At 41.5% G+C, this 17,344-nt stretch overlaps 1 protein-coding gene across 4 annotated transcripts in view; it reads right to left on the bottom strand.

Annotated features, from left to right (window-relative positions):
• The window catches only part of EPG5 (ectopic P-granules 5 autophagy tethering factor), a 129,773-nt gene that overhangs the window by 100,617 nt on the left and 11,812 nt on the right, over nucleotides 1-17,344 (bottom strand). For all 4 annotated transcript variants that reach the window (XM_067699210.1, XM_067699207.1, XM_067699208.1 and 1 more), the window contains exons 2-10: nucleotides 14,877-15,821; nucleotides 13,276-13,519; nucleotides 11,676-11,812; nucleotides 10,673-10,780; nucleotides 9,730-9,803; nucleotides 7,719-7,824; nucleotides 5,169-5,283; nucleotides 4,602-4,752; nucleotides 1,983-2,138 (exon numbers count right to left, since the gene is read on the bottom strand). In XM_067699210.1, coding sequence (XP_067555311.1) covers nucleotides 1,983-2,138; nucleotides 4,602-4,752; nucleotides 5,169-5,283; nucleotides 7,719-7,824; nucleotides 9,730-9,803; nucleotides 10,673-10,780; nucleotides 11,676-11,812; nucleotides 13,276-13,519; nucleotides 14,877-15,821 — 2,036 coding nt within the window. The remainder of the gene's footprint in view (nucleotides 1-1,982; nucleotides 2,139-4,601; nucleotides 4,753-5,168; nucleotides 5,284-7,718; nucleotides 7,825-9,729; nucleotides 9,804-10,672; nucleotides 10,781-11,675; nucleotides 11,813-13,275; nucleotides 13,520-14,876; nucleotides 15,822-17,344) is intronic.

The following is a 17,344-nucleotide window of genomic DNA, read 5'->3' as shown; positions in this document are numbered from 1 at the left end:
AATACTACCTAACACCATACACAAAAATAAACTCCAAATGGATGAAAGACCTAAATGTAAGACCAGACACTATAAAACTCTTAGGGGAAAACATAGGAAAAACACTCTTTGACATAAACCACAGCAACATCCTTTTTGACCCACCTCCTAGAGTAACAGAAATAAAAACAAAAATAAACAAATGGGACTTAATGAAACTTAAAAGCTTTTGCACAGCAAAGGAAACCATAAACAAAACAAAAAGACAACCCTCAGAAATGGGAGAAAATATCTGCAAGTGAAACAACAAAGGGTTAATCTCCAAAATATACCAACAGCTCATGGAGCTCAATATCAAAAAACAAACAATCCAGTTAAAAAATGGGCAGAAGACCTAAATAGACATTTCACCAAAGAAGATATACAGATGGCCAAGAGGCACATGAAAACATGCTCAACATCACTAACTATTAGAGAAATGCAAATCAAAACTACAATGAGGTATCAGCTCACGCCAGTCAAAATGGCCAGTATCAAAAAATCTAGAAACAATAAATGCTGGAAAGGGTGTGGTGAAAAGGGAACCCTCCTGCACTGTGGGTGGGAATGTAAATTGATACAGCCACTATGGAGAACAGTATGGAGGTTCCTTAAAAAACTAAAAATAGAACTACCATATGACCCAGCAATCCCACTACTGGGCATATACCCTGAGAAAACCATAATTCAAAAAGAGACATGCACCACAATGTTCACTGCAGCTCTATTTACAATAGCCAGGACATGGAAGCAACCTAAGTGTCCATCAACAGATGAATGGATAAAGAAGATGTGGCACATATATACAATGGAATATTACTCAGCCATAAAAAGAAACGAAATTGAATTATTTGTAGTGAGGTGGATGGACCTAGAGACTGTCATACAGAGTGCAGTAAGTCAGAAAGAGAAAAACAAATACCGTATGCTAACGCATGTATATGGAATCTAAAAAAAAAAAAAAATGGTACTGATGAACCTAGTTGCAGGGCAGGAATAAAGAGGTGGACATAGAGAATGGACTTGAGGACATGGGGTGGGAGGGCGAAGCTGGGGCGAAGTGAGAGTAGCATCAACATATATACACTACTAAATGTAAAATAGTTGGCTGGTGGGAAGCATCCGCATAGCACAGGGAGATCGGCTCGGTGCTTTGCGATGACCTAGAGGGGTGGATAGGGAGGATGGGAGGGAGGCTCAAGAGGGAGGGGATATGGGGACATGTGTATGCATATGGCTGATTCACTCTGGTGTACAACAGAAACTAACACAGTACTGTGAAGCAATCATACTCCGATAAAGATCTATTAAAGATGCAAAAAAATAAATAAAAATAAGGGGCTGAGACTATGAGGCCCATGGCAAGAGTGTCAACAGCTCAGAAGGCAGCAGAAGTGGGGGGTGGGCAGCAGTTCATGGGTGGAGCCGGGTGGGGCGGGAGGCCACTCATCTCCTCTCAGAGGGCACAGTGCTGCAGCAGAACCTTGGCCAGGAGCTCAGGGAAGATAGTGCAGGATGAGCTGTCATGCCCCCACCTCTGCCTCAAATGTATCCTAGGCTGTAAGCAGCAGCAAAGACGGCATGATCAGAACACAGCCAAGACAGGGGACCCGGACCCAAGATAGTCCTAGACCTTAATACCCACAGAGTAAGACAACTTGCACAATGTACTGAGTGCCTACTCTGCCTCACTGGGGGCACTAGAGTTGGGCATGAAATACGATTCATCCCCTGGTCAAAGTTACCTCAAAAGTTCAGGAGAAACTGAAAGAAACCTGAAAGAGAGATCATTTCAGGCAATACTACACAAAAGGAAACTAAAGCCCAAGAATTAAGCCAAGATAAGAAATAGATGAAATACATTGACACTATTGTAAGAGTTCTACTTCAGTCAATGACTTTCACTCCAATCTTTCTTACTAGCCAGGGAGCTATTTCTCAACAATTATCATCGTACTTCTTACCTTTTGGCTTTCAGCACATGTAGTACAGCTCTCAAAAAGAGCTCATCAAACTCAACCTGTAGTTTCTCCACGGAGTAGGGCTGCAGGGCCAATCCCGAGCCTTGGTTGTGGCTCACATACTGGGCCCAGTGGTCACTCACATAACCAAGGATCATCCTGAGAGTGAGGAAAGACAATGCAGCACTTTGCATGAAGGCACTCAACACCAGCATCTTTACATTACATTTGCAGCATTACTTTATTCAACATATATTTATTGAGCACTCACTATCTTCTAGGCTCTAAAGGGGATGCAATGGAAGGAAAAAACCCTACCCTCATGGAGCTTACATTTAGTGGAGGGCAAACAGACAATAAACCAAATAAAGTAAAATATGCAGTCTGTCACATGGTTATAAATGACACTGAGAAAAATCAGTAGGATAGGGAAATGAAGCTTCTCTGGAGTGTGGGGGAGGAGGGGCCTCACTGAAGAGGGACACGTGAGTAAAGACTGGACGCAGTCTCAGGACTACCTAAGGGAAGAGCATCCAGGCAGAAGAAGCAACCAATGCGAAGGCTCCGAGGGGTGGTCGGTACGTTGGAGGAACAGCAAGGCAGCCAACGTGCTAACGCAAAGTAAGTGAGGGAGAGAATGGCTGGAGAGGAAATCGAAAACGTGACAGGAAAGTAGACCATGAAGGGTCCTGTACGCCACTGTGAACACTCTGGCTTCTACTCGGAATGAGCCTGGGAGCAGCAGGGTGTGAGCAGAGGAGTGATTTACAAGAAACACTGGCAGCTGTTCTGAGAATAAGCTGGGGGTGGGGTGCGCAAGGGAGCAAGGGCAAAAGCAGGAAAACAAGTCAGGTGGCTGTTGTGCTAATCGGTGAGAAATAACTAAAGATGAACTATGGTGGTAGCAGTGAACATGGTGAGAAGAGGCTGGATTCTAGAAATAGCAGGTTTCATTGACTCAAAGGATGCACACCTTTCATGCTTTAATCTCTACAACTGGAATGTCATTAAAATTGATGACATGCCATTATTTGGCAGCATTTTTTCCTTCTTAGTGGTGCACAAAATATACCTTAGGTTTGATGAAAGATGGTGTTTTGAAGGTAGAGATGACAGAACTGACCATCAGGCTGGGTGAGGGGTGTAAAAAGAAAAGCCAGGGATGATACCAATGCTCCGGCCCGAGCAACTGGAAGGATAAAGTTGCCACTTACTGAGACTGGCAAGACTGTGAGAGGAGCAGTTTGAGAGGTGGGGAAAGAGGGCCCAGTTGGGGATTATTAAACTATAATGATGATCATGAGTCATCCAAGTGGAGGTGCCGAGTGGGCAGCTGGATATACAAGCTTACAAGAAAGGTATAGGCTGGAAATAGAACTAGGAATTTTAACTGTATTTAGATGATATTTAAAGACACTAGAATAGATGGAATCCCAAGAAACAAGTTTGGATAAAGAGGTCCAGGGATGAAGCCCTGAGGCATCCAACATGAAGAAGTCTGGGAGGTGAGAATGAAACAACCAAGGAGGCAGAAAATGAACAGCCAGTGAAACCGAGGAGAAACCAGGAGAACATGGTATCCTGGAAGCCAAGCAAAGAAAATGCTTTAAGGAAAAGTGACCAATCATGACAAAGGCTGCTGTGTCAACTGTGTAAGAGGTAAAGCAAGATGAAGACTGAGAGGTGGCCATTGGATTAGTTAGTAGCACAAAGTTCATTAGCAACCTTCATTCTTCAGGGCTATTTGGGTAGTGTTGGGGGCGAAAGTCTGACTGTGGAGACTTCAAGAACTTCAGGGCATCCTATAGCATTTACCTGGCTTTATGAAGCTGAAGGATACGTATCTAAAATAATTAAAGTCAATTATGTTTTGGAAACAAAAGTATGGGAGTGGGAGAAGTTTTACAATTTTTTGGAAGTTTTCTTTCAAGGTAAGGGAGGTTGGAAGAAATAGCAGTGTATTTATATACACTGTAAAGACAGAAAAATTGATGATACAGAAAAGAGGATACAAAATTAATTCAATGAAAAGCAGTGCATTTCTCAGAATTTACTCATATTTGATAGTAAAAACATAAACCTACCTTTCATGCAAATAAATGATAATGCTTTCCCAATTCAAATACAGTGGCCACTGATGAAATCTTTGCAATTTTCTTTAAATGGTATTTTATAGAAATTACAGTAAATAAGAGAGAAAACAGAGAAATAATAATGCAAAAGAGCTACTGCCAATTTTCCACAGCTACACGACAATTCCCAGGCAAAAGCTAGGAGATAGAAGAGAGTAAAGGAAGGGGAAAGACCCTGTATTTTCTTTGCCTCTCCTTGACCCCTTCTCTCTGGCCAAGTTCAACCCAGCAGCTGCTCTGAGGATCTTGACTCCAAGAACAACTGTCTAACAAACCAGTTTGAGATTTGAGATAATTAACCAAATATTCTGACTGGAAGTATTTATTTAAAATTCCCAAGAGGTAGACGGTGAAGAAAAAAAATTCTTACTTTTATGAGAAATAAGACCTGAACTATACCACTACAAATGCCCATCATCCCAATTATACAGTGTCTGTGACTGACCAGGGTGAAAGTTAATAGCAACAGACGAACCAAGAGCAGTATTACCTGATCATATAACCAATTCGCTTGACAAACTGCCTATAGCGTGCTCTATTGAAGGTTTCTAACCCCACAGCCAGAAGTTCCACTAAGGAGTTAGCAAAGGCAAAAATTTTCATCATCTCTTGAGGTATTGTTGTTTCAGGTAAATAATCACCTAGAAATTAATCAAAGAAAAGGAAAAAAAATTATAATTACTATGGAAAAACACTGAAAGATGTGGATGTCAGTATATTAATGAGGAAAGAAAGCCAAGATAGAGAATCCCCATTGCTCTGGCTCCTATGTCAATATAAAATGGGAAACTTGAGACAAAGTGCAAAATTAAAACCATTTATTAAAGCTGGGCTATGTGCAAGCTGGTCAACCTTATGCACGTAAGCACCAGGGAGGAAACTACAATCACAAGAGAAAGGAAGGAAGCCTCGCCACGGTAATGTAATCATCTCTGTATAGTACAGCCAGGCACGGGGAACCCGAATCAGGAGTGCACGAGACAGGACTTGATGCTAAGTTCCTGTGTTTGAGCTTGTCCCTACCACATTTTACATATGACAAAACGAATTAGTCTACCTTTTGCTTTAAACCCAAGGAGATGTTGGAAGAGTTCATGAAATGGGAACTGTGATAGAAGGATAACCAAGTCATCTTCATTAAGGAGAATCCAACTAGTCTCAGGGTCTTCATCCTAAGGGAGAAGATACAGAATCACGTCAGCTGATTTGACCAGATGACACCATGGTCTAGAGTTACAGGAGCTGAATTACCACAGGTCTCAGTGGTACACATGTGGTATTCTCATGAGTCCTCGTGGACTTCTCCTCCAGGACAGAGATTTATACTGTCAGTTCTATTAGATGACCTGTAAATCCCTTAAAATTGCAAGCACAATTTTATGTGTATCTGAGTCATATCCATTCTTCAGTGGCTGAAACCGCTCTCAATTAAATTTCTATCCCAAAGAAGATGAAAAATAATTCCTCTAGAATAGGGATCTTACTATAAATCTCAGTGATTTGACAACATCAATTAAAGAACCATTCACTAAGAGTCCAAGTTATTTTATCCAGAAGCCTCTTCTTGCCCCAAAATTAAGGTCTACTGCTGTACTCAACTGACTTACCAAGAAGCAATTAGCATTTGCTATGGATAACCCAAGTTCTGTTGTCAATTAGTGTTGCTGAAAACAGGATAAAAATAACAGTGGTCATACACAGGGATCACACAGGGGAAACAGCTGGAGTTTTTTGTTTGATACAGAGCACTAAAGTCCCCTTAGAAACCAAATTGATTTGTGTCCTAAGATGTGCTACATTCAAAAGGGAATACTGTAAAAAGACGCAGAGATTCTAAAGAATTATCACCTCAGTTTCAACAAGGGACTAATGCAATTCATTCATAATTTCCTGAAGCCACTCATTTTTACCCTCTTACATGTCCTAAATGGCTAGCAAACAAGAGAAATTCTACCTTGAGCAGTCCTCAGCTCCAGCTATACATCAGAATCAACCATGGAGGCTTTTAAACATTTGGATGTCTGGGTGTGGGCCGGGGCAAGGTTTTTAAGTTGCCCAGGTGGTTCTAATACACAGCCGGTGTCAAGAAACCACTGACATGGACAATTCACAGTGCCTTCCGCCCATGGCCTTTTCTGAGTCAACAGCACTCCCAGCATTCCCTCCCCAGGCTCCTGAATCCACTCAACATCCAGTGAATGCTAACCAGGAGCCAGACACAATTCCAGAGTCCTTAATGATTACCTGTCTTTAGGATTAAATGCAGGAAACCTACCAGAAAAAAAAGACTCCTCTCTTAGGAGAAACCAGTCTTGGAAGGAAAAAAAAAACCTGCTCCATCACAATCTTTAAAAGAGCAATTTGGGACTTCCCTGGCAGTCCAGGGGTTAAGACTTGGCATTTCCAATGCAGTGATGCAGAGGACACAGGTTCAATCCTTGGTCGGGGAACTAAGATCCCATATGCCGTGTGGCAAGGCCAAAAAAAAAAAAAAACCAATTTGTACCAGCTCCTGAGAAGCTGTCTCCAGATGACTGTTCAATCTCTAGCAAAGAAGTCTGCATGGCCACATCATTTACCATCATCTCACCACCTCCTACAAGTCCCAGGAAGAGCAAAATGAGTGTGAAGGGGCTCCTGCTTCTGAATGAACACCTGGGTAAATACACAGACATGATCCCACAGCTGCCATGCTGTCATTCTAAGGAGTGTCCACTGCAAACTTTCAACTCCTTTTGAAGAGAAGGGGTTTCAGTAAATTTAGTCCCTGGCCAACCTTGAACAAATACACCAAATCAGGATTCGGACCATAAAAACGCATTAGATAGGGCCGATAACTGGCTGGAAAAAAAAAAAAAATGCCTCACCTATACACTAACCACGTATATAGTAGAAAGAGAAGTCAATAACTGTTATCTTGAGAAACTGGGGATTTTTTTGTTTGTTTTGTAGGGTTTTGTTTGTTTTGGCCAATGTTGTGCAGCATGTGGGATCTTAGCTCCCTGACCAGGGATCGAACCCGGGCCCCCTGCAGTGGAAGTGCAGAGTCCCAACCACTGGACTGCCAGAGAATTCCCAAGAAACTGGGTTTTGATCATTAAATTCTCCCCAAAAACAGAAAATTATCTTCCATCTTTCAAATGAGAAGATCTAGATAAGAAGTTTGTAAGCGTTAAGGCAGAACCTTGGCAAGATACAGCTCTTTGTTATACAGACTCAGAGTATCTGTAGGTGACACCTCAAGCCCAGAAAACTGTTGCTGCATAAAATAAAATCCTAATAGAAAGTGTACATAATATGTAAACACTTCCAGGTTCCAGACTCTCCCAGCTGCACAGGGAGATGGTCTAGGAAGGGTGGCAGCAGAGACACTGGCTCAGAGCACAGGCTCTGCATTTAATGACGTGTGATTTGGGACAAATTCCCTCAACCCCACCCGCACATGTTTCCTCACCTCTAAAAGGGGGATGAAAACAGTATTTGCCTCGTGGGGCTGTTGGGAGAATTAAATGGGCTAATACGTGAGAAGTGCTTAGAACGATACTTGGCACGTAAAAAGAAGAGCTCAGAAATGCTTAATCAAAATGCTGTCGACATGACGACTAACCTCTTCTCCTCCCTCATCTACTAGTGTCCACGTCCCGGATGCAGGCCCCGAGGAGGATGGATTCCGCTCACTGGGCTTCATGTGGCACAGGAACTCGGCTCGATTTCTAAAGGACAAGGGAAATCACTCCAATCACCTAAACATAAACACAGAAAGCCCACTGCGTGCATTCTGGATCATCTACTCGCCCTGAAGAAGAGTCAGACATCCACTCAATCTTCAAATGGTTTGAATTAGTAAATAAGAAATAATAACTCGCTAAAACTCAAGGAGACCAAAGCTTCGCTAATCGTGGTGTAGAGACCACAGCCATTCTGGGTCAATAATGATGAGGAACTGCAGAGCAGCAGTTATGCCAGCACAGTGCCCGCCCACAGCGGGGCCTCAGTACACCCAGGACCACACAGTACCTGAACTCTAACCGGCTCACAAAGCATTCAGGAAACATGCTTTACTGAATAAAAAAAGATAATCTGCAGGTAATGGAGAAGCCGGTTTAGGGGGAAAAGTACACCTAAACACCACAGGTAGGAGCAGCCCCTATATCCAGGCGGTGAGAGGGAGGAATCTGGGGGAATTCCTGCCAGCCAGGCTTTCACAAGGTGTTGGCTGGACCTGGCAAGTCAGTGTAACCAGAGAAGTCTCTTCTCTCAGACCACCACCCAGTTCTCAGCTCTCTGCTCCTTCCTCTCTGGCCTAACCCCGAAAATTCATCCATTCCCTCCTTTCACCAGGAGCTCTCCTCCAAGACTTCCTGTTTCCAACCTGAGGGGCTCCAGTCCTGCAGCTCCACATGTCCACTGATAGTTGCCACTCGTATGTGTCCACTTGCAAACCCCAATGACCTCAAATTCTCCTCCTTACCCAACAGCTCTCCTTTCTGTCTTTTCGGTCTGTTGGGGCTGCCAACACCCTCTCAGTCACTCAGACTCAGAGTCTACAGAGTTAGGTCTGAGCCACCCTTGCCCACATTTTCTTATTTAATCAGCTACTTTATCCTTTCCTGGGAAGATGACCTTCCCGTTCCCCACTTTCTCCTTCCCAAGACCAGCACCAATTCAGGCTGGGGGCAGATACGCTTTCCTGGATCAAGAGCCAGTGGGAGTAACACAGTTCAAGGTCACCTATACACACCTCTGCCTTCTCCCCCCACTTAAGGATGTGCCCTCTTGATGCTGGATTCGGTTCCAGAGCCAGGACAGCCAGATGTCTGCAACCGTAGACAATTCAATGCAAGAAATGAGGCAAAAGCACATCTTCTTCTGCCTCCGGTCCATCCTAATCTTCCTTAAATACAACTTTTACGCTTTTTCAAAAACCTTCAATTGCTACAAAGGCCAGACCATCTCAAATATGTCTTAATTTCAAGTCTTCTATAATCAGACTCACCCTAGTTGTTCATCTTTATTATCACCCCCCCACACCCCTTCACTCCAGCCAAGCTGCTCTCCAAACTGCCCCCTGCACAGCTATCCTTCCCTGTACTGTGGGCCACTGCTCACTGTTCTCCCACCTACAGTGCCCTCCCTACTCCTCTCCTGCTGAAGTCAGTTCCATTCTTCAAACCCAGCTCATCCACCTGGAACCCTCTGACTACTCCACTCTACTCTCTTTACTCTCTTCATTTCTACTGCATCAATCATGGCTTCACACAATTTAGCACTTGAATCTCTTTGACTGTGCTTTTTTTTTCCTCTGCCACTAAACCTCTCCTTCTAAGGAAGAGATCATCCTTTTTTTCTCCCCACAGCACCACAATGACATATATGACAGGAGTTGCAAATCCACTAAAAAGGAGGACCCAAAAAAGTTAATCAGTTAAAAAAAAAAAAAAAGGCAGTTAAAAGGGTCACTTTGGGACAAAGGGTATTAAAGCCAAAGAAAACCTGCAATGTTAAATTTTGGAATGCTGACTCTTCTCTTAGCAATTGTTTGGATCTGGGCAGTTTAGGAAGCCAACTGTTTGATAGAACATTTTCATTTCTACTTCACAAAGCTCTTCCACACTTACTTGACAGGAGACATTAGCAGGGCAAGGGACTGCATAAAATGAAAGACCCCTGATGGGTTATTCAACACTTTGATCTGAAATCAGAAAAGGAAAAGGCATACTGTAGAAAACCAAAAACCCAAGTATCCATAATGTTAGTTCACCAGAATTTTGACAAAGGGAGCTGTTAAGGAAGCAAAGATGGAACTGGCATCTCATCCACAAGAGCGAGAACACCTGTGGGTTACCTGGCAGTACTGACTGGGCTGTACTCAGAGAACAGAGGTAGCTGAGCCATTTACATCAATTACCTGAAACAATATGGACGGGAGGAATATACTGCTATCTTAATCCAAAGATAAATAAAAACAAAAAATCCTCCTTCTACCTAAAAAGATTCAAATTTCTTGCCACCAGAAATACTAAAGAAAAGGTAACATGGAGAATGACCTGGGGAATGACCTGGAATACATCTGGCCCCACCCATCTGAGGGGTTGCTATGAGTTAACAACACAACCCAAAGGCAAGCAGCAGAGATGCCTAAATCGATCGCACAGACCTGAGATCTCTGCTAGTATTAAAGAACTTTGAGATGCTTGTGGCTGCTTTTTTATCTGTACCAACTGTAGTGTGAGATGGATTAATTTAGGACGTTGTGTTGAATATTACAGAAAAAAGTCCTAGCAAGCCTTACTGCACAGAAATTTTACAGAATTAAATACTACTAAACCTACCAAGCCAGACTACAACTGAACTTTTGCAATTCCATCTTAATTTCATCATTTTTGGGTGGTCCAAGAAGTTGCAGCATAATAACTCCTACGAATACAGACTAGATATATCCCAATAATTTTATTTTAAATATCAATATTTTTAAAGTAGGCTTAAAGCAACTTCTTCAGGAAAAATGTTTAACAAAATCGCCTCCCATTCTCTTCAACATTAGAAGGCCATTCATCATACCTGGATGAAAGGAACAGCCCATTTACTGACACCAGCCGGGCATCGAAGAATATGGTTTAGAAGGAAGAGGTGATCTCCAGGACAGCCAACTCTTTGTAACACTGATACCTAAACAATAAAGGATGTATAGTTTTACTATTTACAAAGACGAATGTTTTTAAGGGTCTAATGAAATCACTTATCCGATATTTAAATACATGTGATCTTTCAAAAGAGTAACCAGACATAAGATATACCACTGACTGGTTGAGTTTCTACCACAGAGGTACACAGAGGCCTATGAACCTAAGAGCACTCTGATAAAAATATCATTAGCAGTTTCTCTGCAAACCCAATTTTTATTATCTGGCAAATTACAAATCACTAATGTTCCTGGCCACACATGAATAGATATAAGTCAAGTAGTTTAATCTATTCCCAGTTTGTAATAGTTTCTCAGATACAAGTAAGTATGCTTAGAACCTCAGCCCATATCTAAGAATGCTAGCATGAACCTAAAAAAAGCACCCAAGGGAGCTCCATTGAGAAACATAACCAGTAAACGAACAACCTCTCCCCACGTAACACACCTGATATCTTTCCTAAAGTTCCCAAATCCTGATTCCTTTCTTTTTCTTCCCTTAAAAAATTTTTTTAAAGTATAAGTACAGCATTAAACACAAGATGATAAAAAAGTGACATGAACAACTTTTAGCTCACATACCTATATTCTGAATATACATCTAGTCTTAAATTTAGCATGCTTCCCACATTTCCATTTCCTTCTAAGTCGAAGGCCAAAGATAATTTAACATAAACTTTACCAGAGAGAAAAGCACTGTGTGCTTAATAATGCACTAGATAAGGATAACTTATTTCCACATGTCATGAGCAAAGAAAACGTCACTAATATATTAAACAAATTAGCTGAAGAAGCTATTAATAAAAAACCTATAAGGAAACAGGAGATAATTCTTAAATTATCAGGGAAATAAAGGACAGTATACTATGTCTATTTCCTTACCAATTTCTGCAGCCAGAGAAGAAGATCATCATGGAACTGAGTATCTTCATTAACTCTCCTGGTGAACATGAATAAGACACTAATGCACTCCTTTAGCTGACACAGATCAGAGGGAATGCTTTCTACCTGTTTAGAAGCTATAAATTAAAAAGAGGATTAAATGAGTCCCATATAAATGGTATTTGTGGGAGAATTTTTAGTGTCTCTACTTAAAATAAATAAATAAACTATTTAAAATATTTAATTCAGATGAAAATCCAAGGAGAAAAGTTACATCAAAATATGAGTTTTGGGCTTCCCTGGTGGCGCAGTGGTTGAGAGTCCGCCTGCCGATGCAGGGGACACGGGTTCGTTGCCCGGTCTGGAAAGATCCCACATGCCGCGGAGCGGCTGGACCCGTGAGCCATGGCCGCTGAGCCTGCGCGTCCGGAGCCTGTGCTCCGCAACGTGAGAGGCCACAACAGTGAAAGGTCCGCGTACCGCAAAAAAAAAAAAAAAAAATGAGTTTCTACTAAATATGTAAACTGAAAAAAGTATTTAACTTCGTGAAGTATTTCAAAGCAAGAAAAATTAACTTCATCAAAATTTTTTATTTAAAAATCAGCAAATCTCTGGCCTAGCCCCAGCTCTCTGATTAGTTATGAAAACGATAAGGGGGAAGAAGTTTTTTATTTTAAATGATCCTAGTATCTCTCCAAGAAATAAAAATTGCATACGTAATACTTATCATATAGTAAAGGCTAATTTCTTTTCTTTTTTTTTAAATAAATTTATTTATTTATTTATTTTTGGCCGCGTTGGGTCTTCGTTGCTGTGCACGGGCTTTCTCTAGTTGCGACAAGCAGGGTCTACTCTTAATTGTGGTGTGCATGCTTCTCATTGCGGTGCGCGGGCTTCTCATTGCGGTGGCTTCTCTTGTTGCGGAGCACGGGCTCTAGACGCATGGGCTTCAGTACTTGTGGCACGCGGGCCTCAGCAGTTGTGGCTCATGGGCTCTAGAGAGCAGGCTCAGTAGTTGTGGTGCACGGGCTTAGCTGCTCCGTGGCATGTGGGATCTTCCAGCACCAGAGCTAGAACCTGTGTCTCCTGCATTGGCAGGAGAATTCTTAACCACTGACCCACCAAGAAAGCCCAAGGCTAATTTATTAAAACCCAAAATAAGATGAAAAATTCAGAACATTATAAATGCCCTGATGAAAATTAAACACCCCAACAAAATGGACAAGCAAAAATAAAGTGCAACGGACAGAATGAAAAAGTATTGTGATTATTAGTTTTAGAATCAAAAACTATATTTGGACTTGAATTGGTAATGAACACATAAATTAGGACAGTAAGAGACATTAATGATAAAAAGCAAACTTTTGGCTTCCTAGAGAAGGAGAGAATGACAGCCCACGGGGTAGGGAGACCTGGCACTGCTCCCAAGAAATGTTATTAAGGCAGATCTCAGTCCTGTATTGGGGGAGGTAAGGTAAAACAGCAAGCACAAATTATCCCTTATAATATCTGCACACAGTAGAGTCCACCAGATTGTATCCCTCAATTCTTTTTATATTTTAGACCACAAGAAAGAGTGAGACTTTCATTACTTACACACCTTGGCCTTCCTGATGAATTGCTAAAGATCTCAGAACAGCCGAACTACTGAGTAATGTGTAGACATAAGACTCCACTTGCAACCGTGAGAGCACAGAAGTGTAAGAATGCAGCGCCAAGGTCTGGTGGAGGTGCTCAGATTTGGCATCAAACAGTTTTTTTAGCTCTCCCAGTGCATTTTCATTCATCTCCACTCTCTGGTAGCGATGATGGCCTGAAACTTTCACTTGATCAGCACAGATACCCTAGCAGTGGGCAAAAGGGTGAGATATGAAGCCAGTTACTCTTTGCTCTTGAAGCCTGTATACAATACACAGGCTTCAGTACCATCTTCAAAGAGCTTACAAATCGCAGCGAGGGAACAATACTACTACGTAGAAAACAATGAAGCTACTATACAACCAGGTGCCAATCACAAAGGCATCACAAGTTCAGAGACGAGAAGAGAAATCCTAAAATGCAGTAGGTGGGGAAAGGTGCAAGAAAACAATAGAGCTTGTCTCTAAGACCCTCATGATTGATGACCTTACCTTCTACTTTATAAACACTGAGGTCAATGTGGTATCCCCTCAACTTCGAGAGATCTCAAAATATCTCTGTACTTACCCTCACCATTCTTTGTGATTCTGCTCAAAACAAACCCCTCCTTTCCAATATTAACCCTCCAACTGTTTTCTTGATTCTATTCTCTCTTTTTCAGTATTTTCAAGTTTCTCTCTCCACAGGATCCTTCCTATCTACAAAGAGATACACAGGTCTCCAAGGAATGACGATTAGGGTTGGGGGAAATCACACGTTTCTCCCTGACATCTCCTCCATCTTCCCTTCACTGCTAAACTTGTCAAGAATAGCCTTCTCTTCCTCGCCATCCCTCCCAGGCCACTATGCAATGGCTTTCCTGATGGCACCTTGGCCTCCACAGGGTCACATCTTATTGCCTTCCCTATTTTCTCATTTCCTCTTGACCTCGTTCCATGGATCATCCTCCCCTTGACACTCTCTACCCATTAGATGTTCCTGGCATTATGCCCAAGGTCACAAGCTAAATGGCCCACAGGCTGAATCTGGCCTGGAGACATGACTTGCTTTGGCCTCTACTGTGCATGAGTGAGTGAGTGAGAGAGAGAGAGAAAGACAGAGAGAGAGAGACAGAGACAGAGACAGAGACAGAGAGAGAGAGTGTGTGTGTGTGTGTGTGTGTGTGTGTGTATTTAGTTGCCAACATTTACAAATCAGGATCCCTCACATAAAAATCCAGATTTCTAGCTTCTCTTAGAAAAACATAAGATGTGGCAATGCTGAACCAATATAACCTCACAGCAACAATCAACTATAACACAAGAGCAGCTCCCCATGCTGGACCAGGCATGAGCTTACCCAGTGATCACCGTCCCACTCAACCTGTTTCACTTCTCCAGGTTACCTGCCTGGCCCCTGTGGGCATATGACACTGTGACTCCTGCACTCAATTACTATGGGCTAAGACAGGGTCAGTGTGGGTAAAAGGAGCAGACTCCAGACCTCAATGGCATCACAGGAATAGCAGCTCCACTGAAAATTCCCCAGGCTCCTGCAAGCTTTACGCTACACTAGTCAATATACCTGTACAGACAACTGTTCCTCCTTGAAGTGCCATAGTCGACTTTTGGCATTTTGGCAATCAGACATCAGAGCAAGGAGCTCAGCTTCAGCCAGCAGCAGCTGCTTCCTACAGCGTGAGTAGTTCAAAAGCAACTCATAAAATTCATGCCTGTCCTGATGAGCCATGCTGTTAAATTCTTCTAAATATGACTCAACATTTTCCAGCCATGAACCAGGCTCAAAGACTTTTAGCTGTTCTTCAGTAAATGGTACTATTTCTGGTTGAGATGGGAGCTCCGGGTAGAGTCGCTCATTACGAAGCAAGGGTTTCACTGCCACCAAAGCCGGTATATCCCCAGCAGTTTCAGCTGGCAACTGGGGATACAGTTTTTTCACTCTAGGTGGCTGGAAAATGTCTTTGGCTTCACAAGAACTCTGCAAGCCAACATTTTGTAGCACCTCTGAAGAAAGACCCAAGGCTTCTTGGTCTTCTCTCCTATTCTGAGTATCTCTGACCTTCAAATTTTCCACTTCCTGCTGAATATAAGAAACATTAGATTGCAGTGTGCTTCCCAAAGGTCCACATTGTACCGGTTTATCTTCCTCCATTTCTGTAATGTTCTCGGGGGGTTCTACTTTGGTTCCGACATTGCCTCCAGGATCGACCTTCGGCTTGACTGAATCATCCCCAGCACAGGCTCTGATCTCCTCTCCCTCCTTTAGACTCTCTGTTTTACATGTCAGGGACTCTTCATTGCTTAGAGTTAAGGAAGTGAGTGGTACATCAAACATTTCACTCTCGTTTTGTCGACTAGCATCATTCTGGGGCTGGGAATCGGTTAACTCCTTTAGATGGTCTCCTTGGAATTCACAAGGTGGGGTAGGGATTTCCAGCTCTCTGGAGGTTTTTGGAAGGGAGACTTCATCAGACTCTTCCCTCTGAAGGGTTTCATATTTCTTCTTTTCCTAAAACAAGATTTATAATGTGAAATAATTTATAATATAACAATAACTGATGAGGAATTTTTAAATTGTATTAAAAAATCTAAGTTCACTTCATAAGCAGTGTGTTTCATATTTCATATTATTCAATTTTGAGAATGCTGAATTTGGGAGATTCACTAGTCTAATCCCTACAGAGGAAGACATGAGAATAAGCAACAAATTATGATTCAAGAATGGAGAAGGAAAGTCTTAATTAGGCTGTTCTCCATTCTGCTAGAGGTTAAGTAAGAGAGAACAGTCTCCAAGTATCTTAGGCTTCAACAGGTTTGCATCCTGACAAACATATCTATTCAAATTTCAGGCAGAAAAAGTCAGGCCAACTTGAAATAAATTAACTATAGTACTGGATTATAACCTCAGAATAAAATCAATATCCATGAGTCCATACTCACATAACTAAATAGATAAACATATATATATGTTATATGTATCTTTTTTTCCTTAATGGACAAGAAGTGGCACTCTTCCTTACAAAAGTCCAATTAATAAATGTAGATGGAATGAGAAAAACAGAAAATCACAATTAGAACACCATGGTAATAACTGCCACAGGCAAGAGGCAAGATCTACTAAGTAATGAAAGTGAGTGAAAATTTAAGCAGAAGCAGAATATTTGTATAGTCTCAAAGTATCCCCTAAATATTTAGTAATTACAAAGGGAAAAATCATAAGTTTCAGTGGAGAATCCTGGCAGTCAACACCTTAACCAAGTGATCAGGGTTACTATAACCAGTAATACATCCCCATACGATGTTCTGAGAAGGCTTATCCCCTCTTCAGTACCCTTTCTAATAATGTATAACCTCAATCTAAGCATGAGAAAACACCAGACGAAAACCCAAATTAAGGGAAAGTCTACAAAATAACTGAAGTGTTATGATCATCAAAGACAAGACTGAGGAACTATCAAAAGACTGGAGAAAACTATTAGAGACATGACAACTGAATGCAATGTAGGATCCTGGATTGGACACTGGAACAGAAAAAGGACATTAGCAAGAAAACTGGTGAAATTCAAAAAAGTTCTATATTTTAGTTAATACCATTGTACCAATGTTAATTTGCTGGTTGTGATAAATGTTCTACAACATAGAATTTACAGTTACATAACACAAGAAGATGCTGGACGAAAGGCACGTGGAACTCTCTGTATTATATATGCAACTTATTAAATCCAAAATTAATTCCAAAAAAAACAAAAAACAGTTAACCATTTAAAAAATAAGATAAAATAAATTATGGTTTTTTAATGAAGTATCTCTGGCATTAACACACAAACTAGACACACAGGAAAGAAGCCTGGATAAAAAAGAAGAAAAAAATATGGAAATATTTATTATTTATTTATTTAAATAAAATTGTTACATCCAAAGAAACTAAAAAATGACTGACTCACTCAAATACTTCCCTCACTATAAATTTTTTTTTTTTAATGTGGGGTGTTTTTTGGCTATGTTGGGTCTTCGTTGCTTCACGCGGGCTTT

The sequence above is a fragment of the Pseudorca crassidens genome, chromosome 12 (genome assembly GCF_039906515.1).
Source record: "Pseudorca crassidens isolate mPseCra1 chromosome 12, mPseCra1.hap1, whole genome shotgun sequence".
Lineage (NCBI taxonomy): Eukaryota > Metazoa > Chordata > Mammalia > Artiodactyla > Delphinidae > Pseudorca > Pseudorca crassidens.
This window is presented reverse-complemented; position numbering and strand designations above follow the sequence as displayed.